We start from the raw sequence: 23,551 nt of genomic DNA on the forward strand, positions 1-23,551 counted from the left end.
ACGCGCGCGCGCGCGCCCCCGAGATTCGGGGCGGGGCTTGCACGGGGCGGGGCTTGGGTGGGGTTGGCACGGAGGGAAGCGGAAATAGCTCCAGGACCGGGGCGCGGAGCTGAGGGGCGCGTGCGCACTCGGCGGCTGCCGGAGACGTCGCCCAGAGACCTTTTCCGGAAGCTTGCTAGAGTGAAATAGTAGTTGCTCTGTCAGCGATCTAGGGACCACAACAGATTCGACGCAGAGGACCAACCTGCGATTCCGAGTCAGGGTTGGGTTCTCCCCCGCCCCTACCCCGGCGCCTCTCTAGAGATGCTCTTTGGAGCAAGGCCCGCCCACTGCACTCGCTGAGCCAGCGCTTCCGCCCTCCCTTCCCTCCAAGCAAGATGGCTGAGGAGCAGGAGACTGCGCTGCAGCTCCCTCCCTCAACTGCTCCCGAAGCTGAAGTGCCTACCGAGGTCTCCCCAGAAACAGCCACTCCGGAGCCCCCTTCTTCTGCTGCAGTTTCTCCGGGAACAGAGGAACCTGTCGGTGACACCAAGAAAAAAAGTAATTTTCAGAGCACTGTCTCTCTGGGCAGAGGCGGGAGGTTGAGGTTGTGTTCGAAAAGGGATGGAGGCTAATAAGCAAAAATAGGGTAGGGCCGGTTCCAGACGAGGTTCTTGACAGTCAGGAGAAAGGAAGTATACTTTTCGGCTTTCGAGACGTTTGAGTTGAATGCCTCGAAAGAAAAGCTATCCCTAGAGGCGCCGTCGCGATGTGGTGCTGGGTTTTAAAAGCGTGTACTCTCATCTTCCTTTAAAATAGCCAGACTGCGAGCTATGTGAGGATGGGAGTACTGTGGGATCTTGGTAGCTCCGAGTACTTAATGCGAGATCTAATTATTTGAATAGTGACTTTAGCTGATACGGATTGTTGTTGTTCAGTCGCTCAGTCGTTTCGGACTCTGTGCGACCCCATGGACTGCAGTACTCCAGGCTTCCCTGACCTTCACCATCTCCCGGAGTCTGCTCAAACTCATGTCCGTTGAGTCGGTGATGCCATCCAGCCATCTAGGTGGTAAGGATAGTCTGTAGCAGATCTGAAGTAGAATCCACACCTTCCAACTAGGTCACCGGTTTTTTTATACCAAATGGGTGTGAGCTCATCTTGGACCAAAAACGGGTTTTGAACACTGCTAAGGGAAAACCGAAAACATTAGCATCGCCTTAAAAAAAAAAAAGGCAACACCGTTTTGGAATCTTTGTAACGAATTACATTCATTACAAATCATTTCATTGCTTGAACTCGCTGTCCTCAACCCTTTATTGCTTGAGAATTAGTTCACCATTGTAAAATACAGAAATTCCTTTGTAAAATGCAGAAATTCCTAAGTGGAGCACTCTATGTAGAGTTGCCTATGAGAAAAGCAGGAAATCATTTTCTGTCCCGAGTCTTAAAGTGTAGGTATGGCATTTAGTGCTTACTGATCTCTAGGCCTTTCATCCAGCTTCATTTTCTGCTGCTGTGGAGTGTAATTGTCTGTCCCATCATTGTCCCTCTTTTAAGTCAGACTGACCCTACATTTGAGGGAAGTCTTCTCTGTCATTCCAGCTGATGCACAGTAGGGGAACAAAACCCTGTAATTATTTCTGTAGATAACCATTAAAATCATCCTTCAGATGAATCCCTTGAGTTTTACAGATCCTCTTATTTTTTTGGAGTCATTATGTTAGTTTCAGCTGTACAGTGAAGTGAATCAGTTATACATATATCCACTCTTTAAGATTCATTTCCCATGTTGGTGATTACAGAGTATTGAGTAGCATGCCTTATGCTATACAGTAGGTCCCTGTTAGTTATCTGTTTTATATATAGTAGTGTTGTGGAGAAGGCACTGGCACACCACTCCGGTACTCTTGCCTGGAAAATCCCATGGATGGAGGAGCCTGGTGGGCTGCAGTCCATGGGGTCGCAAAGAGTCAGACAGGCTGATCGACTTCACTTTCACTTTTCACTTTCACGCATTGGAGAAGGAAATGGCAACCCACTCCAGTGTCCTTGCCTGGAGAATCCCAGGGACGGGGGAGCCTGGTGGGCTGCCGTCTATGGGGTCGCACAGAGTCGGACACTACTGAAGCGACTTCGCAGCAGCAGCAGTGTTGTTCCCTTTTTTAAAATTTAAATTTATTTATTTTAATTAGAGGCTAATTACTTTACAGTATTGTATTGGTTTTGCCATACATCAACATGAATCCCCCACGGGTGTACATGTGTTCCCAATCCTGAACCCCCCTCCCACCTCCCTTCCCATACCATCCCTCTGGATCATCCCAGTGCACCAGCCCCAAGCTTCCTGTATCCTGCATCGAATCTGGACTGGCGATTCATTTCCTACATGATATTATACATGTTTCAATGCGATTCTCCCAAATCATCCCCCTCCCTCTCCCACAGAGTCCAAAAGACTGTTCTATACATCTGTGTCTCTTTTGCTGTCTCGCATACAGGGTTATTGTTACCATCTTTCTAAATTCCATATATATGTGTTAGTATACTGTATTGGTGTTTTTCTTTCTGTCTTACTTCACTCTGTATAATAGGCTCCAGTTTCATCCACCTCATTAGAACTGATTCAAATGTATTCTTTTTAATGGCTGAGTAATACTCCATTGTGTATATATACCACAGCTTTCTTATCCATTCATCTGCTGATGGACATCTAGGTTGCTTCCATGTCCTGGCTACTATAAACAGTGCTGTGATGACAAAGACAGAAATATAGATCAATGGAACAAAATAGAAAGCCCAGAGATAAACCCCTGCACCTATGGACACCTTATCTTTGACAAAGGAGGCAAGAATATACAATGGAGAAAAGACAATCTCTTTAACAAGTAGTGCTGGGCAAACTGGTCAACCACTTGTAAAAGAATGAAGCTAGAACACTTTCTAACACCATACACAAAAATAAACTCAAAATGGATTAAAGATCTAAACATAAGACCAGAAACTATAGAACTCCTAGAGGAGAGCGTGGGCAAAACACTCTCCGACATACATCACAGCAGGATCCTCTATGACCCACCTCCCAGAATAGTGTTGTTCCCTTTTATTGCCTTCCAATTTACTCTAAGCCAAAACAGACTTTGAAAGGGTTTGTCTTAATATCTAGCAGTCTCAGTCAACAGTTTACTATGTATTTGACCCTGGAGATCGCTGTGAGAACTGTGGCTAAAAAATAACTGCTCACAACCTCGATATGGTCTGTTTTCTTGGGTCTGCTCAATTTATGATTTTTAACCATGCTTTAAAAATCAAATTTTCATTTTCTGGGTCCTGTGAATATTTGAGTTAGCTTCTCTGATGTCACACTTACTTTTTAGCTATTGAATTTCTACCCTGAAATTGTCATCCTTTTTTGAGGATCTTTTTTGATAGAAAAAAGCTTAAATATTTCATATATTCCACATTTGGTTTAATCTACAGCTTATTGAAGCAGACCCAGGTTGTTAGTTCTTGCAGTCCTTTAGGATCATCTGAGGGAGCTTTTGAACTACCAGTGCCAAGGCCCTACTTCCAGAAGATTCTGATTTAATTGATGTAGGCATCTGTATTCTTGTAAATGTTCTTCCAGTTGAGTCTTATGTGTAGCTATGGTTGAGAACTACAAGCAAATTACCTTTTATAATTTTTTTTTACAATGTATAGCTTTAATTATAAATATTTTTCTTCTGTAGCTTCTTGCCCTTGCCTTCTTCAGTAATACAGCTTACTATTTTCTGCTTCACATTCTTGGAATGTGCAGTTGCAGTTGACTGATTGATAGCCCCAGGGAATTTAGGGAACAGGGACCAGGTGGTGTGGAAGATCAGTTAACCAAAATCCCCTTAGTTATCTCCCAGTTCATCTTTTTTCCTTGGATAACTGAGATCAGAATTACCAAGTGGAAAAAGAAAGATAAGCTTTAGTAGAAAGATAAACAGTGCATGATGGGTTCTAGATGGCTTCATTCCAGGGATAAACTTGAATAAATTGATCTCAGTAAACTCATAGTGACCCAATTTTTTAATACCAAGGAATGGGACAAGAAGGATGTAACAGAATGGAGTTGACTTTAGGGGGCAGCAGAACACTTCTGCTTTCAGTCTTTCTTTTGATTTAATAGTTAATTTTATTTTAATTGAAGTATAGTTAATTTGGGCTTCTCAGGTGGTGCTCTGGGTAAAGAACCTGCCTGCCAGTGCAGGAGGCTTAAGAGAGTCGGGTCAGGAAGATCCCCTGGAGGAGGGCTTGGCAACCCACTCCAGTACTCTTGCCTGGAGAATCCCCTGGACAGAGGAGGCTGGAGGGCTACAGTGTGTAGGGTTGCAGAGAGTCAGCTATGACTGAATCAACCTAGCAAGCATGTGCATAGTTAATGTACAGTGCTGTGTTAGTTTCAAATGTCCAGCAAAGTGAGTCAGTTACATGAGTGTGTATTGCTCAATCATGTCCAACTCTGTAACCCTATAGACTGTAGGCCACCAGGCTCCTCTGTCCATGGGATTTTCCAGGTGAGAATACTGAAGTGGGTTGCTATTTCCTACTCCAGGAGATCTTCCTGACCCACGGATCCAACCCAAGTCTCTTATCTCCTGCATTGCCATGTGGATTCTTTACTTCTGTGCCACCTGGGAAGCGCCTATTCAGCTAAACATATATGTATAGATTCTTTGTCATATTCTTTTCCATTGTACATTATCACAAGATAATTGAGTATAGTCCTATTTACCTGTTTTATATCTGCTACTGCTAAGTTGCTTCAGTCGTGTCCAACTGTGTGACCCCATGGACTGTAACCTACCAGGCTTCTCCGTCCATGGGATTCTCCAGGCAAGAACATTGGAGCGGGTTGCCATTTCCTTCTCCAATGCATGAAAGTGGAAAGTGAAAGTGAAGTTGTTCAGTCATGTCTGACTCTTAGGGACCCCATGGACTGCAGCCTACCAGGCTCCTCCGTCCATGGGATTTTCCAGGCAACAGTACTGGAGTGGGGTGCCATTGCCTTCTCCGTTTTATGTCTAGTAGTATATATTAATCCCAAACTCCTAATATATTCCTCTCCCCTTTGCTGCTGCTGCTAAGTCGCTTCAGTCGCGTCCGACTCTGTGCGACCCCATAGACGGCAGGCCACCAGGCTCCTCTGTCCCTGGGATTCTCTAGGCAAGAACACTGGAGTGGGTAGCCATTTCCTTTTTCACCTCTCCCCTTTGGTAACTATAAATTTGTTTTTTATGTTTGTGACTCTGTTTCTATTTTGTAAATAAGTTCATTTGTATCATTTTTTTAGATTCCACATATAAGTTGTATCATATGATAATTATCTTTTTCTGTCTGACTTAATATGATCTCTAGATCCATCCATGTTGCTGCAGGTGGCATTATTCTGTTCTGTTTTTCGCTGAGTGATACTCCACGTCTTTTTTCCCATTTGTCTGTTGATGAATACTTAGGCTTCTTCCATATCTTGGCTATTTGAATAGTGCTGCTGTGAACATGTGGGTGTGTTACTGTTTTCTCCAGATACATGCCCAGGAGTGGGATTGCAGGGTTTTATGGTAACTCTATTTTTAGTTTTTTAAGGAACCTCCATACTGGTCTCCATAATGTCTGTTAATTACATTCCCACCAACAATGTAAGAGGGCTCCTTTTTCTCCACACCCTCTCCAGCATTTATTACTTGTAGACTTCTTAATGATGCCTATTCTGATTGATGTGACTTCATGGTAGCTTTGATTTGTATTTCTCTAATAATTAGCAGTATTGAGCATCTTTTCAAATGCCTTTTGACCATCTGTGTCTTCTTTGGAGAAATATCTGTTTAGGGCTTCTGCCTATCTTCTAATTGGGCTGTTTGGTTTTTTTTGATACTAAGTTGTAAGAACTCTTTGTATATTTTGGAAATGAATCCCTTGTCTGTTACATCATTTGTAGATATTTTCTCCCAGTCCATGGGCTGTCTTTTTGTTTCCTTAATGGTCTCTTTCACTGTGCCAAAGCTTTTAACTATTAATTAGGTCCTGTTTGGTTACATTTGTTGTTATTTCCAGTACTAAAAGAGACAGATTCAGAAAAATGTTGCATTTTATGTCAGAGTGTTCTGCCTGTGTTTTCCCCTAGGAATTTTATAGTATCCAGTCTTATATTTTAGGTCTTTAATATATTTTGAGTTTATTTGTGTATGTGGTGGTAGTGGATGTTCTGATTTCATTCTTTTACATGTAGCTGTCTAGTTTTCCCAGCAGCACTTACTGAAGAAACTCTTTTCTTCATTGTCTATTCTTGTCTCCTTTGTAGTGGATTACTTGACCAGAAGTGTGTGGTTTCATTTCTGGGCTTTCTCTCCTGTTTAATTGACCTGTGTGTCTGTTTTTGTGTCAGTACTGTCTTGTTTTGGTGATTGTAGCATTGTGCTGCTGCTAAGTCACTTCAGTCGTATCCGACTCTGTGCGACCCCATAGACGGCAGCCCACCAGGCTCTCCGTCCCTGGAATTCTCCAGGCAAGAACACTGGAGTGGGTTGCCATTTCTTTCTCCAGTGCATGAAAGTGAAAAGTGAAAGTGAAGTCGCTCAGTCGTGTCCAACTCTTCGCGACCCCATGGACTGCAACCTACCAGGCCCCTCTGTCCATGGGATTGTCCAGGCAAGAGTACTGGAGTGGGTTGCCATTGCCTTCTCCAGACGGTAGCATTGTAGTATAGTCTAAAGGCAAGGAGTGTGATTCCTCCAGCTCTGTTCTTTCTCACGGTTGTTGAAATACTTGTTTTAGTTCTGTGAAAAATGCCATTGGTAATTTGATAGGAATTAAATTGAATCTGTAGATTGTCTTGGGTGGTGTAGTCATTTTAACTATACTGATTCATCCAATCCAAGAACACAGTATATCGTTATCGTTCTTTTGTGTTGTCTTCGGTTTCTTTCATCAGTGTCTTACAGTTTTTGGAATACAAGGTTTTTGCCTCCTTATTTAGGTTAATTCCTAGCTATTTGATTGTTTTTCATGCGATGGTAAGTGAGATTGTTTCCCTAATTTCTCTGGTATTTTGTTGTTAGTCTGTGGAACTGCGGCAGATTACCGTACACTAATTTTGTATCCAGCAACTTAAAGGAATTCATTGATGAGCTTTATTAGCTTAGTATCACTGATTGATTTGCAGATGTTGAAAACTCATCATACCCCTGGGATAAAACCCACTTGATCATGGTGTATGGTCCTTTTAATGTATTGTTGGAATCAGTTTGCTAGTATTTTGTTGAGGATTTTTGCATCTGTGTTCATCAGTGATACTGGCCTGTAATTTTCTTTTTTTGTGATACCTTTTTCTGGTTTTCCAACAGGGTGACTTCATAGAACGAGTTAGTAAGTGTTCTTTCCCCTGCGATTTTTGGGAATAGTTTGAGAAGAATAAGCATTAAATCTTGTAAATATTTGGTAGAATTCACCTGTGAAGCCGTCTGGTCCTGGACTTTAGTTTATTGGCAGTTTTTTAATTCCTCATTCAGTTTTAGTACTGGTAATTGATCTGTTCATATTTTCTATTTCTTCCTGGTTCAGTCTTGGAAGATTGTACCTTTCTTAAAATTTATCCATTTCTTCTCAGTTGGCCATTTTATTGGCATATAGTTGCTCAGAGTAGTCTCTTAGGATCCTTTGTATTTCTGTGGTGTCTATTGTAACTTCTTTTTCATTTCTGATTTTATTGATTTGGGCCCTCTTCCTTTTTTTCTTGATGAGTCTGACTAAAGGTTTATCAAGTTCGTTTATCTTTTCAAAGAACCAGCTTTCAGTTTATGTGATCTTTGTCTTTATTTTATTGACTTCTGCTCTGATCTTTATTTTTTCTTTCCTCCTACTAACTTTGGATTTTGTTTGTTGTTCTTTCTCCAGTTGCTTTAGATGTAAGGTAAGGTTGTTTGAGATTTTTCTTGTTCCCAAAGTAAATCTGTATCACTGTCAACTTTCCTTTTAGAACTACTTTTGCTGTGTTTCATAGGTTTTGGATCATCGTTTGTTTTCATTTGTCTCTAGGTACTTTTTATTTCCTCTTTGATTTCCTCAGTGATGCATCGATTGTTTAGCTTCCATGTGTTTGTGTTTTTTGCAGTTTTTTTCCAGTAGTTTATTTCTAGCCTTGTATTGTTGTGGTCAGAAAAGATGCTTGATATGAATTCAGTTTTCTTCAGTTTAAGCTGGCTTTGTGGCACAGCATGTAATCTATCCTAAAGAATGTTCCCCGTGCATTTGAGAAGAATGTGTATTCTGCTGCTTTTGGATGGAACACTATAAATATCAGTTGAGTCAGTCTAGTCTAATGTGTCATTTAAGACCTATATTTCCTTATTGATTTTTCTGTCTGGATAATCTGTCCCTTAATGTAAGTGGGGTGTTAAAAGTCGCCAACTATTGTTGTGTTACTGTCATTTACTCCTTTTATATCTGTTAACATTTGCCTTATACATTGAGGTGTTTCTCTGTTGGGTGCATGTATATTTACAATTGTTATGTTATATCTTCTTGGAGCGATCCTTTCATTATTATGTAGTGTCTTTCTTTGTCTCTTGTAACAGTCTGTATTTAAAGTGTATATTGTCTGATACAACTGTTGCAGCTGTGGCTTTCATTTGATTTCCATTTGTGTGGAATACCTTTTTCCATTCCCCACAGTTTCTGTCTATATGTATGTTTAGATCTGAAGGGTTTCCCTGGCAACTATACAGATTTTGTTTTTGTATCCATTTAGCCAGTCTTTTTTGGTTGAAGCATTTAGTCTGTTTTCTCTTAAAGTAATTATTGATATCTATGTTCCTATTGCCATGAAATTAAAAAAACACTCCTTGGAAGGAAAGTTATGACCAACCTAGATAGCATATTAAAAAGCAGAGACATTACTTTGCCAACAAAGGTCCGTCTAGTCAAGGCTATGGAGAAGGCAGTGGCAACCCACTCCAGTACTCTTGCCTGGAAAATCCCATCGGTGGAGAAGCCTGGTAGGCTGAAGTCCATAGGGTCACGAAGAGTCGGAGATGACTGAGCGACTTCACTTTCACTTTTCACTTTCATGCATTGGAGAAGGAAATGGCAACCCACTCCAGTGTTCTTGCCTGGAGAATCCCAGGGATGGGGGAGCCTGGTAGGCTGCCATCTATGGGGTCGCACAGAGTCGGACACGACTGAAGCAATAAGGAAAGTCAAGGCTATGGTTTTTCCAATGGTCATATATGGATGTGAGAGTTGGACTGTGAAGAAAGCTGAAGAATTGATGCTTTTGAACTGTGATGTTGGAGAAGACTCTTGAGAGTCTTGGAAGAAGAGACTCCCTCTTCTTCCAAGGGGACTGCAAGGAGACCCAACCAGTCCATCCCAAAGGAGATCAGTCCTGGGTGTTCATTGGAAGGACTGATGCTGAAGCTGAAACTCCAATGCTTTGGTCACCTCATGCGAAGAGTTGACTCATTGGAAAAGACTCTGATGCTGGGAGGGTTTGGGGGCAAGAGGAGAAGGGGACGACAGAGGATGAGATGGCTGGATGGCATCACTGACTTGATAGACGTGAGTCTGCGTGAACTCTGGGAGTTGGTGATGGACAGGGAGGCCTGGTGTGCTGTGATTCATGGGGTCGCAAAGAGTCGGACACGACTGAGAGACTGACCTGAACTGATTGCCATTTTGTTGATTATTTTGGGTTCATCTTTGTAGGACTTTTTGTTCGCCTTCTTTCATTCTCTTGTGATTTGATGAGTATCTTTTGTGTTAAGTTTGGATTCCTCTTTCTTTTTTGTATGAATGTCTGTTAATAGATTTCTGTTTTGCAGTTACCTTGAGGTGTTTATGTAGGAGCCTATACTTATAGGTACTTGTTTTAAGTTGCTGATCTCTTCATTTTAAATGCACTTTAGATACTTTACAGTTATACTTTTCCTCTTTTCATAGTTACTGTTTTGATATTATATTTTACATCTGATTTGTTTTATGTATTATTTAAACTGCCTATTATGGATACAGATGATTTTACTATTTTTGTCTTTAAACTTCCCTGCTAGCTTTGTGTACAAATGATTTCCTGCCTTTATTGCATGTTCGCCTTTACCAGTGAGCTTGTCTGTGTCATAATTTTCTTATTTCTAGTTGTGCCCTTTTCTTTTCCAGCTACAAAATTTTCTTTAGCATTTTTTGTAATGCTGGTGGTACTGAGTTCTTCCAGCTTTTTTTTTTTAATCTTTAAAGTTTTTTATTTCCTCATCATATCTGAATGAGAGCCTTGCTGGGTAGTGTGTTCTTGGTAGTAAGTTTTTCTCTGTCATCACTTTAAGTATATCATGCCACTCCCTTCTGACCTGAATTAGAAAATCAGCTAGTAGCCTTATGGAAGTTCCCTTGTATGTTTTATACATACAAGTATTTTGTTTATCTTCAATTTTTGTCATTTTGTTTACAATGTGGTGTTGTATATTTCTCTGTGAAGTAATCCTGTATGGAGCTTTCTTCACTTCCTAGACTTTGGTGACTGTTTGCTTCCCTAGTTTAGGGAAATTTTCAGCTAATATCTCTTCAGATATTTTCTCAGGCGCTCTCTCTCTCTCCCTGTTCCCCCTCTAGAGTATAATGTGAATATTACACCTTTAATGTTGTCCCAGAAGTCTCTTAAACTATCCTCATTTCTTTTCATTCTTTTTTCTGTTTGGCAGCAGTGATTTCCACTATTTTGTCAGAACTAATCATTCTTCTGCCTTATTGTTAAAAAAAACTTCCAGTTTTTTTGTTAAGTAACTTCTGGAGAAAAATTCATAGTCTTTCTATTTGCATCTTTGTATTTTGAATTACTGAAACGTTTGATTTCTCTGAAACCTTTTTGGCCCTAGTTGATATATTTTCTTTTTAATAATTTGTATTGTTTTCCTTCATTAAAATGTTTATTGTAGAAAACTTGGTAATTACAAATAGCACAAGTAATATCAAGTAATAATCACCTATAATACTCCTACTAGGAAATACTATTTTGGAGCATATTCTACACTTACATGAATATGTGCCTGTGGTGGTTTTAATGAAATTGAAATCGTTTTCAGTTTTATATGTAATTATGCTGTTTTATTGGAGAAGACAATGGCACCCCACTCCAGTACTTTTGCCTAGAAAATCCCATGGACGGAGGAGCCTGGTAGGCTGCAGTTCATGGGGTCGCTAGAGTTGGACACGACTGAGTGACTTCACTTTCACTTTTCACTTTCATGCATTGGAGGAGGAAATGGCAACCCACTCCAGTGTTCTTGCCTAGAGAATCCCAGGGAGGGGAACCCTGGTTGGCTGCTGTCTATGGGGTCGCACAGAGTTGGACACGACTGAAGCGACGCAGCAGCAGCGTGCTGTTTTATATGTAATACTTTTTGATAACTTTTAATACTATGAAATATGCTTTATAATACTTATCTTTAATGGCAGCTTAATTATCTTATGGTTTAATGAGTGAGTTATATGATACTGCTGTAAATACTCTATACATAATCATTTAATCTTTATAACAATCTTACCAGGTTTCTGCTATTATCCTCATTTTATAAGTGGAGAAAGTGTAGTATGGAGAGATTAAAGGGCTTACCTGGATACATGTATACGTACCTGGCAAGTGGCAGAGCCAAGACTTTGAACTCAGGGAGCTCAGAGTGTGTGTTAACTTTAGTATATAACTTCTATCATAGAGTATAATATCTTTTATTTAACCAATCCCCTCTAAATATCTTTGTTGGAAATTTAGATGTATCTTTTTTTAATTAAAAATAAATGTTTCCATGAAAGTGAAATTCTTCTAAATGAATCTGTTCATATCTTGTATTTTTAATCTCAGGCATGCCTCCAGGATCATGAGTACATAAACTGTGTATTGAATGAAGATTTCAGCTTTCTAACGCCTTTTATATCCTATCCTCTTTAGGCGCGTCAGCGTACTTGTCAGTATAGTTCACCATTGAATAGCATGAGTTTGAACTAAGCGGGTCTACTTATATCTTCACATGTGGCTCAGTGGTAAAGACTCTGCCTGCTGATGCAGCAGATGCTGGTTCAATCCCTGGGTCGGAAAGATCTCTGGTTGAGGAAATGGCAACCCACTCTAGTATCCGTGCCTGGAAAATCCCATGGACAGAGGAGTCTGGTGGGTCCATGGACTAACAAAGAGTCAGACGACTTGGCAACTGAGCAGCAAGTCTACTTATACATGGATTGTTTTCAATAAATACCTACCAGAGTAATAGATAATCCATTGTAGGTTGAATCTGTGTATGCATAAGTTATAGGTGGATTTTCAACTGTATGGACATTGATGCCCTCAGTTCCTGTTTTGACCAGGGTCAACTGTTTGTTTGTTTTTCCTTTACAGTTGACATTCTGCTAAAGGCTGTAGGAGACACTCCTATAATGAAAACAAAGAAATGGGCTGTAGAGCGAACCCGAACCATCCAAGGACTCATTGACTTCATCAAAAAGTTCCTTAAACTTGTGGCTTCAGAACAGTTGGTATGAAACCAATGGTGGTCATTTCCCTACAGAAACTCACAGAGCATTCATCTCTCAGTATCCGGGGGGAGGGGATTGATTCTAGGACCATCTTCTGTAGATGCTCAGGTTCCTTATATAAAATGGCATATTTGCATATAATCTGTACATGTTCTCCCATATAGTTTAAATCACTTTTAGATCCCTTATGATACCTTATACTATGTAAATAGTTGCCAGTACCCAACAAATTAAAGTTGTGCATTTTGGAACTTTATGGAATTTTTCTCTCCAAATGTTTTTTCATCACAATTGGGTGAATCTGAGGGAGCATTCAGAGCCCATGGATTCAGAGGGGGAACTATAGTTCCTAGGCGACAATAAATAACTTGTATAGAAATACATATGGAGCCACATATGTTACTTCAGTAATATCCTTTTATTTCTTTTGTTAGTGGAATTTCTGTGCTTTATTGAAGGATTCTCTGGTGAACCCTGAAATGAAATTAATTTTTTTAGCCTACTGTATTGGTTTTCCTCAAAAAGTCACTGAATGCCCATGCAGAAAGATCTATCCTAGAATATCGGTACAGAGAGTTCTGGAGTTCTCTTTGTTCTGGTGTCAATATTGCATTCTTCCCGTTCTTCTCAAGGTAAGCAGTGCACCTGTGCCATGTGCTGTGGAAGAACTAAGAGATGCTCAGTTCTTCTTCATGAGTTTGAACTGCAGAAATCTGCTTATACGCAGCCGTTGAACAACATGAGTTTGAACTGCAGAAATCCATGTATACGTGGATTTTTTTCAAATACGTAGTGTACTTGACGTAGACCAACAGTTGGTTGAATCTGCCTTGTATACCTAGGTTTTTGACTGCTCAGAGGGTTGGCATCCCACCCCCTTGTTTCTAAGGGTCAGCTGTATTCATTTCATACTGTGGTACATGTTAAGCATTTCATGCCAGATTGTTAGGATTACAATTTTAAATGCCACTGGTTTTGAATTTGGTATTTGACCACAGAAACTTAAACGTCTGCATGGATTTGATTTTTTGTCACATATATTAATATATAAATTACCTTTATCTTCAGATCACACTCTTGGTCCATGTTAACACATAATGTATAAGTGGATAGTTGAAGAATCATTAACTGTTTTTTGAATACAATTATGTATATGGATTGGGAAGGGATATAGTTGCTGTGAACACAGGAATGAGAACTGGTAAAATGAATGAAGTGATTATTAAGTGAGGTTTGTTGGAATTTATCTCTTTTTGTCGATGAAGAAGAAGAAACTACTCTGATCTAAGATTTTGGTGATAATTGCTTTTCACGAAAGTGTCATGTCATGAGTACAAAAGTTAAGTGCAAGATAGGTTAATCAATACAAGTTACTTGAGATAAGGATAGCATAAAGCCAGGGATTCCTCCAAAGGAAGTTGCAAGGGGAAAGTGTTGGAGATTTTTGAGTTTTACAGGTGAACGTCTCCACTTGTGATCACTTGGAATGAGAAAATCATGTTTTCTAAAGAGTGCCATAAAGAATTTGATTAAATTTCAAAGATGGGTAAGAAGAATATAGTGTCATCTACTTGCATATGGTAGCTAAAACCTGAGGAACAGAGGACCTTGCCTAGAGGCCAAGTCTAAATGGAATAGTTAGGGGGATGAGGACATACACTTAAGAGATTACTAAGGGTAGAGCATGAAGAGTTGGAGGTAACTAGAGGAGAACCAAGTAATTCAAGCATTACTTTTATAATTTGTAGATAGAAGAAAAGACAAAACAGTGCTTTGTTCTATGTTAATGTTAGAATTTTGACAGTTTGTATTGCCTATATTCAATAATCTGAAAGGACTTGGTTGCATTTTGTATTGCCTGTATTCAGTAATCTGAAAGAACTTGGTTGATGTCAACATGTATTTGGTTGAACCATGTAAAGTTTTCATTCATGAATCGTTTTGACCCAAAAAAATCCCAGCAATTTCATATGGTCCAGTTTTAAGCTTCTGTAGTGAATATGACTATCTCTTCCCTGTTAATCAATACAAAGCATAAAAGTCATCTTTTAATCACTTTTCTAGATTAACCTAGAACTAACGTCTTCTAGCTTCATGGAGCTGCTGCTGTCGTTCAGTTGCTGTTGTCTTTTACTATTTGTGACCCCATGGACTGCAGGACGCCAGGCTTCCCTGTCCCTCACTATCTCTTAGAGTTTGCTCAAACTCATATCCACTGAATCAGTAATACTATCCAACCATCTCACCCTCTGTTGCACCCTTTTGCTGCCCTCAGTCTTTCCCAGCATCAGGATCTTTTTTAGTAAGTTGGCTGTTCACATCAAGTGGCCAAAGTATTGGAGCTTCAGCTTCAGTATCAGTTGTTCCAGTGAATATTCAGGGTTGATTTCCTTTAGGATTGACTGGTTGGATCTCCTTGCTGTCCAAGAGACTCTCAAGGGTCTTCTCCAACACCACAGTTTGAAAGCATCAAATCCTTTGGCTCTCAGCCTTCTTTATGGTCCAACTCTCAGATCCATTCATGACTACTGGAAAAACTATAGCTTTGACTATATGGACCTTTGTTGGCAAAGTTATGTCTTGCTTTTTTAATATGCTGTCTAGGTTTGTCGTAGCTTTTCTTCAAAGGAGCAAATGTCTTTTAATTTCATGGCTGCAGTCACCATCTGGACCCTACATTATTTTAGCAAAATAAATGTCAAAAGAAAAAGTAGTGCTGGGGATTCTGGGAAGATAGCAGTGGTGTCAGAAGGCATGAATTCCCACTAAAACAGTCAACTAGAAAGTAAAACCAAATCCCCGTAGTCAGTATACTAAAGACTCAGATGACAGTATCCTCGTGAACACTAAGATTCAAGTTGATAGAAATTCCCAACAACTACAGGATCTGTGTCTTATTAGCAGATGTGCTGCCAAGATATGCAAGCAACTTATCAATAGATAAATGGATAGAAGATGTGTACACACACACACACACACAGCACAGTGGAATACTCGTTCAGTCGCCAAGTTATGTCCGACTCTTCACAACCCCATGGACTGCAACACGCCAGGCTTCTCTGTCCCTCACCATCTCCCTGAGCTTTCCCAAGTTCATGTCCATTGCATCAGTGATGCCATCCAACCATCTCCTCCTCTGTTGTCCTCTTCTCCTTATGCCTTCACTCTTTATCAGCATCAGGGCCTGAAGAGTCATCTGTTCACATCAGGTGGCCAAAGTATTGGAGCTTCAGTATCAGTCCTTGCCAAAGATGGAAAAGGTGTATACAGTCAGCAAAAAGAAGACCTGAAGTGACTGTAGCTCAGATCATCAGCTTCTCCTAGCAAAATTCAGGCTTAACCTAAAGAAAGCAGGGAAAACCAGTAGGCCAGCCAGGTATGACTTAAATCCCCAGAGAATAGACAGTGGAAATGATGAATAGATTCAAGGGATTAGATCTAGTAAACAGATCTAGATTCTAGTGCCTGAAGAATTACGGACAGAGGTCCATAATGTATTCAGTTAGTCGCTCAGTTGTGTCCGACTCTGCGACCCCATGAATCGCAGTGTGCCAGGCGTCCCTGTCCATCACCAACTCCTGAGTTCACTCAAACTCAAGTCGGTCGAGTTGGTGATGCCATCCAGCCATCTCATCCTCTGTCGTCCTTTTCTCCTCCTGCCCCTAATCCCTCCCAGCATCAGAGTCATTTTCCAATGAGTCAACTCTTCGCATGAAGTGGCCAAAGTATTGGAGTTTCAGCTTCAACATCAGTCCTTCCAATGAACACCCAGGACTGATCTCCTTTAGGATGGACTGGTTGAATCTCCTTGCAGTCCAAGGGACTCTCAAGAGTCTCCTCCAACACCACAGTTCAAAAGCGTCAATTCTTCGGTGCTTAGCTTTCTTCACAGTCCAACTCTCACATCCATACATGACCACTGGAAAAACCATAGCCTTGACTAGACGGACCTTTGTTGGCACAAGTAATGTCTCTGCTTTTCAATATGCTATCTAGGTTGGTCATAACCTTCCTTCCAAGGAGTAAGCGTCTTTTAATTTTATGGCCGCAATCACCATCTGCAGTGATTTTGGAGTCCCCCAAAAATAAAATCTGACACTGTGTCCACTGTTTCCCCATCTATTTCCCATGAAGTGATGGGACCAGATGCCATGATCTTCGTTTTCTGAATGTTGAGCTTTAAGCCAACTTTTTCACTCTCCTCTTTCACTTTCATCAAGAGGCTTTTTAGTTACTCTTCACTTTCTGCCATAAGGGTTGGCGTCATCTGCATACCTGAGGTTATTGATATTTCTCCCGGCAATCTTGATTCCAGCTTGTGCTTCTTCCAGCCCAGCATTTCTCATGATGTACTCTGCATATAAGTTAAATAAGCAGGGTGACAATATACAGCCTTGACATACTCCTTTTCCTATTTGGAACCAGTCTGTTGTTCCATGTCCGGTTCTAACTGTTGCTTCCTGACCTGCATATAGGCAGCAAACAAAATCATCCCAAAGAAAAAGAAAGAAGGCAAAATTGTCTGAGGAAGCTTTACAAATAACTGAATGGAATGCTACTGAGCCATTAGAAAGAAAGAAAATTTGCCATTTGCAGCAACATGGATGGACTTGAAAAGCATTACGCTAAGTGAAATAAGTCAGAGAAAGACAAAATACTGTATGATATCACCTATTCATGGAAACCAAAAAATACAAAAAACCAGTGAATATAACAAACAAGAAGCAGACTTAACAGATACAGAGAACAAACTAATGGTTTCCATTGGTGGGAGTAGGGTACAATATAGGGCTGGAGAAGTGGGATGTGAGACTGTTGGATGCAAGATAGGATGGAAGATGTATTGTACAACACGGGGCGCATAGCCTATGTTTTGTAATAACTGTAAATAGAAAGTAACCCTTAAGAATTGTATAAAAAAATTTTTTTTAACTTAAAAAAAGAACTTCAGCCTGGAGTGTTTGGTTGCTCAGGCTCTGGGATGTGTCTTGGGGAGAGGTGGAATGAAATGTTGAAAGAATTTGAGGGACTTCCCAGGTGGTCCAGCAGTTAAGAATCTGCCTTGCAATGCAGGGAACATGGGTTAGATCCCTGGTTGGGGACCTAGGGTCCTACTTGCCATGGAGCAGCTAAGCCTGTGTGATGGCAAGTGCTGAGGTTGCACACCACAACTAGGGAGTTCTGTGCACCACAATGAAGAAAAGAATGAGAAGACAATAAATACTGAGTATGAACAATGGAGAGTAAACATATAGATACCAGGAGTCCCTGAAGAAGAAAACCAAAAGCAAAGGAACAAGACAAATACTTAGAACTATAATTCAAAAGAAATTTCTTCTAAAAAGGTTTGAAACTACATATTGAAAAAACTTACCAAGATCCTGGGAATACTAACCCAGTGCAACCATCACCAAAACACATTCTGGCAAGATTACTGGACATGAAATAAAAAGAAAAATCCTTTGCACATCTAGGGGGAAAAGATCATAGCTTAGAATATTAGGTTACTTCCAGATTTGACTAGTAGAGATAGAAAGAAAGTGTTGAGATAATGGATTTTATATACTATTAATGCAAAGCTGGCTTTTAAGGTAGCAACTATTAGCAGTGTGCAAGAACTGAAGAGTATGCTGTTGCCATGAACCCTTCCTGCATAATCTAATTGAGAGGTTGTAACAAACCAAAACAACTAAAGAGACATGACTTAAAAACAAATCATTAGTCTTTAAAATTTTATCCTCCCACATTCTAGCATTTAGTTAAAGATTGCATTTTGAAATTTTTACCTCCATGTATCCCCCATATAAACTACCTTAATTGCTTTTTATATTAAAGTCATTTTCAGTTGCTAACTCCTGCTACAGAGTTACATAGGTTTCTTACAGTTCTCTACTATATCTGCTGTATTGTCCCTTCGACACTCACAACATCATTTGTTGCTTTTGCCTACAGAGTCCTAATTATTACTCTCTTCACCTAGTTAAGTCCAAATTTGGTCCTCAACTTTTTTCTTCCAGAAAGTCTTTCCTAACCAAACGGCTAGGCTAAACTAATGCCACATCTTTGTGCTACACACCTTCTCAGATGCATCTTGCCCAAGTATATATTCTTATCTGAGTATGTTTGCTTATGGAAGGTGGGAATCACGTTAATCCTCATTTTTGTTCCACACCTTATGCATTTCCTAGCACATAATAGACGCTCAGAGTTTGTCTACTGAAATAAACTAAATTTCATCCAGAGTCTGTTTCCTAATTTAAAGTGTACCAAAATATAATAAAATCTGTGTTCACTCAGAGTTGAACTGTCAGGAACCAAACACAAATTATTATGTCTCTATCATAGGAAATTCATGTTAAAATGCACACTGATTTCTGAAATTATGTTAGAACCTTATTCAGTCTTAATAGTGAATTGATATTTGATTATTTTAAATAGTTAAATAAGTATAACTATTAGTCTATTGAATACATCTACCAAGCGCTTATACTTGATGTGTACGATCTCATTGTATTGTTCCCAGCAGCTTCAAGAAGCATAGGTCCTGTTAGTTTCTGTATTTACAAACAAGCACACAATTTGAAAAAAGTTACTTGGATTTAGAGCCAGAATTCAAACCTGGATCTCAGTAGAACCCCTCCTCTTACTTGTACTTAGTCACTCAGTCGAGTCTGACTCTGCCAGGACTGTAGCCCGCCAGGTTCCTGTGTCCATGGGGATTCTCCAGGCAAGAACTCTGGAGTGGGTTGCCATGCCCTCCTCCAGGGGATATTCCCAACCCAGAGGTCAAACCCATTGCGTGTGGATTCTTGACCATTTGAGCCACCAGGGAAGCCCAAGAATACTGGAGTGGATAGCCTATCCCTTCTCCAGGGGAATTTCTGACCCAGGAATCAAGCTGGGGTCTCATTGCAGGCAGATTCTTTACCAGCTGAGCTACCCAGGAAGCCCTCTCTTCCTTACTTAAGAAGTACTGTTACCACTCTATATTGTCTGAAGGAGAAATGTACGTGATATTTATTCTTGTTCTAGCTGGTATCCCAAATAGTGTCTAGTAACCAACTATGTGTGTGTGTGTGTGTGTATTTAAGGACAGTGTGTGTATATATATATTTAAGGACTAAAAGATTAGTACCACAGTTACAACCACTGGAACTCAAACTGTCATTAAATGATAGGATTGAAAAGAGTTAGATGACTCATTTGTATAGAATTTGTAAAATTATTTCTGTTTCCCAATAAAACAAACTGAAACCACAAATTTTCTCTAAAGCCATATACTGTGAGCGTATTTCTTTCATATTTCTTCATAGAATATGCTCATATGTGAAACCCAGGAAATTTTAGTCTTAGAATTTAATATAGATAAAGGAAAATTGTGTTAACCTTCAGTGTTTTGTTTTATTAAAAGGAAACTATGAAAAGTCACTTAGACACTATGATCTTTTGCTTCAGTATCTTCAGGAATTTTTTTAAGTACTAAAATGTTTTAGTAGAAACAGACTAGACTGAAACATTTAACAGTGAGTCCTTTAAGGAACAACAAGATTGTAAGGATATTAGATTTCAATTTTGTTATATTTTTTTTCTGTGTCATTTGGCCTCAAGTGACTTTAGGTGATGCAATGGTTAAGAATCCGCCTGCCAGTGCAGGAGATACAAAATACGCAGGTTTGAGCCCTGGGTCCGGAAGATCCATTGGCGTAGAAAATGGCAACTCACTCCAGTATTCTTGCCTGCAAAGTTGCATGGGCAGGGGAACCTGGCAGGCTGCCGTCCATGGGGTCCCGAAGAGTTGGACACAGCTGAGCACACAGCACACAATTAGATGTTTTGATCTGGGGCTGTGTGTGTAAAACTTTGTTAAGAGAAACTTTCTTTAATTATTAATAAATGAGAATATTGGTATTTTTTACGAATGTAATTTCTTGAATAAGTCTTTAAAAGCTATTGGTGAAAACAAACGTTTCTTAGTTATAAAAAGCTGGAAACAAAAATTCTGTTACTCCTCCAAGGGAAAAAAATACTGTTCCAAAAGATCTTATTAATTACTAATTTATGAGAATTAGAAAGAAGGAGTTTAGGGACACTTTGTTCACTTCTGAAGACAAAGAATTTGAGGTAGCTCACTGGGAATCAGAAAAATGCAGATTAATCTGAATACCTTTAAAAATGAATCACCATAAATGTTCTTCTTTCTTGCAGTTTATTTACGTGAATCAGTCCTTTGCCCCCTCCCCAGACCAGGAAGTTGGGACCCTCTATGAGGTAAAACATTCCTGCTTTATTTTCGTCATGGAATATGCTCATCTGTGTATAATGTGACCATTAACTCACATCATTTAAGAGAAGGAAATTGCGTGGAAAATCCCATGGACAGAGGAGCCTGGTGGGCTACAGTCCAGGGGGTCGCAAGAGTCTGACATGACTTAGTGACTAAACAACAACAAGTTCATAATTGTCTATCAAAAAAGATTACTTTGTTGTGTCTCAATAAATGACACGGTGATTGAAAAATTAAGGAATGAATAATACAAATAGAAGATGACTGAAATATGACCAGAAAGTGAGATCTCCTTGTTTGCCTACAGGGAGTATCCTCCACATTGTTTATATAATCAGTAATCCAGATCACCCTCCAAGAAATTGAAAAGGAGACTATGTAAGAATGATTTAATTTAGCATCTTTAACGTTTATGATGACTAGTATTTTTCCAGTAACAGCTTGTATCTGTTGAAGGAAATAGCCTTTATAGATACATGTACAAGGATATTTATGATACACATAACAATTCTTTCTTAGTTTCATCTAAAGATAACAAAAATTGAGTTTAATTTTCACTGCATTTTTTTCTTTTTGTAGTGTTTTGGCAGTGATGGTAAACTGGTCCTGCATTACTGCAAATCTCAAGCATGGGGATGAACTACAGAGGAAAAGATCTTGCTAACTTAAAAGGAATCTTCACAAAGGAAACTGCTCTGAAAAGTTTTCGTCTTGTGGTTGTAATCTGTTCAGCATGTATCTACTATGACCCACGTTTATTTAAAATATCCACAGAGTAGACGGACTTATAAAAATGTGATTTGTATTAATACAAAAATCATCATAAAAGATTGACATTAGTATATACCCATTACTACACTTATTCCTTCAGAGGTATCTTCAAGGTATTGAAAAGGAGACTAAGATGATATAAAGCTGCTTTTGTACTACTTCTCAAAATAACTGAAATAGTTTACTTGAATAATTAGCACTCTACTGATCCCCCCCCACAAAAAGTCAATTTACTAAAAGATTCTTTGGGGGCGTATTCAGGGAGTCAAATTTGTTTGTGGCAGTGATAGGCCTTTTCTCATTCACGTTTCTGTCAACTGTTACCTCGTGAAACAGATTTGCATCGACCAGCTGGCTTTATTACCTTAGTCAGTCAGTAGAGGGCAACCCAGCTGCCAGAAAGAGTTAAGCGGCTTGGTTCTACATCTTTACCAGAAGATAATAGCTATTCCTGCTAATTTCTAGCAAACATCTAGCCAAGAGAGCACACATGTTGACACACTGGAAAACTGCTTTAGAGAAGAGTCATGGTTTTGGTTTGTTTTATTGGGAAACAGAAGTAATTTTACAAATTCTAGACAAATGAGTCATTGAACTCTTTCAATCCTATCATTTAATGATTCTTGAGTCCCAGTGGTTATAACTGTGGTATTACGCTCTCTTTTATTTCAAAGTGTCAAAAACACTCATTGAGTAAGCTTGGAAGCATCTTTCAGTTTTTTATAATGTATTTTCCAACTTGAAAATGCTCAAAAAAAATTGGAAAATAGCTAGATTTTATGCCATGAATAAAACTACTATTTTTTTTTACTGATGCTATTAAACTGATAATTGCTTTAATAAGATTTAACTTTTTTCTTCATTCTGTATTATATATGTGATGCAGCATTTTTATAAAACATTCTAATAAATTGAATGTTCAAACAGGATCTAAGGTGTGTGCAAGAAATCTAAGTGTTTATTTTCAAAGATAATGAGAATGATATGATTTTGTCAAAGACAAAGTCCTTCGAGTCCCAGAATGTACTTTATGGTTAATGATCTGCCGTACATTATCATTAGGGAATGCCAAGGAACAATTCAGTTTAAGGTAAGGAAATCATGTTCAGTTCTCATTTTCTACTTGAGAACAAATTTCTAAGCCCCCTTATAATGATGTCCCTGTTTAATAAATTAATGCAACTAGTATTTAGCCCTGAAATAATATAGGTTGAATTGTGTAAATTTATTTTGTAAGGTGAATTAAGAAATCAGTATATGTGTTGAAAGTTGGAAAGTATATTATTTTCAGATCAAGTAAGTTGAATATGGTGAAGATCTGTTGTCTAGTTTTGTGCTCTTACAGTTTACTGAAGGATGTATATATATTTACCTACATGCATTTATATTTAACAGATGGCAAGAATGTGTTTAACCTCTGTGTATATTATGTTTGCTGCTAAGGTTTCAAAATGATAGACTGTTTACTTAATACTTAACATCAAAACTACTTGAGTTTGAATTGTGTCATCAACTTATTCTTTTTTGATCTGAATAATTGATTAATTTATTAAATCTGAGGTTAGTTAAATATGTATACTTTGTTTTCTTCCCTCACAACCTTTAAAAATAGGGCTTTACAAGTTTTTCAAACTATATTTGCAACACTTACTTGGAAGCCTAGATCCCCTAAGTTATTTGCTTAATTAGAACCTAGAATGCAATTCACAAAAATATTTTTGCAGATGTTTGAACTCTTGATTGACATGAGCTTGGGGTGTTGGGGGGTACCTGAACCTTAAGTTTTCCATATTTATGAGAAAATCAGTGTCAGTAATGTCATGCTTTACCTTACTGTACAGAGATTACAGTGTATGTAATGTTAGACTGTGGGGCTTCCCAGGTGTGCAGTGTAAGGAATCCCGCCAGTGCAGGAGATGCTGAGACTCGGGTTCGTTCCCTGGTTCAGGAAGATCCCCTGGAGAGGAGAGT

The 23,551-nt window shown here is 39.2% G+C and overlaps 1 protein-coding gene across 2 annotated transcripts; it reads left to right on the forward strand.

The window, feature by feature from the left end:
• Positions 1–133: 133 nt before the first annotated feature.
• ATG12 (autophagy related 12) lies at positions 134–23,150 on the forward strand. Of its 2 annotated transcripts, XM_086323254.1 has the most exons (4): positions 134–540; positions 12,389–12,525; positions 20,731–20,793; positions 21,389–23,150. In XM_086323254.1, the coding sequence occupies exons 1-4, from the start codon at positions 378–380 to the stop codon at positions 21,446–21,448; spliced, it is 423 nt and encodes a 140-aa protein (XP_086179380.1). In that variant the 5' UTR covers positions 134–377; the 3' UTR covers positions 21,449–23,150. The 2 variants fall into 2 exon arrangements, with proteins under 2 accessions (XP_086179380.1, XP_086179381.1); XM_086323255.1 differs by lacking the exon at positions 12,389–12,525.
• Positions 23,151–23,551: the final 401 nt, after the last annotated feature.

The sequence above is a fragment of the Bos grunniens genome, chromosome 10 (genome assembly GCF_055505025.1).
Source record: "Bos grunniens cultivar Pamir isolate PY7600 chromosome 10, Bosgru_T2T1.0, whole genome shotgun sequence".
NCBI lineage: Eukaryota > Metazoa > Chordata > Mammalia > Artiodactyla > Bovidae > Bos > Bos grunniens.

What these genes read in the sequence shown, in the direction of transcription:
- ATG12 (XM_086323254.1), top strand. Translation starts at nt 378, where the DNA reads ATGGCTGAGGAGCAGGAGACTGCGCTGCAGCTCCCTCCCTCAACTGCT. An exon ending in TTGTGGCTTCAGAACAGTTG is followed by an intron (nt 12,526 to 20,730) that starts GTATGAAACCAA and finishes TCTTTCTTGCAG; the next exon opens with TTTATTTACGTGAATCAGTC. An exon ending in AAGTTGGGACCCTCTATGAG is followed by an intron (nt 20,794 to 21,388) that starts GTAAAACATTCC and finishes TTCTTTTTGTAG; the next exon opens with TGTTTTGGCAGTGATGGTAA.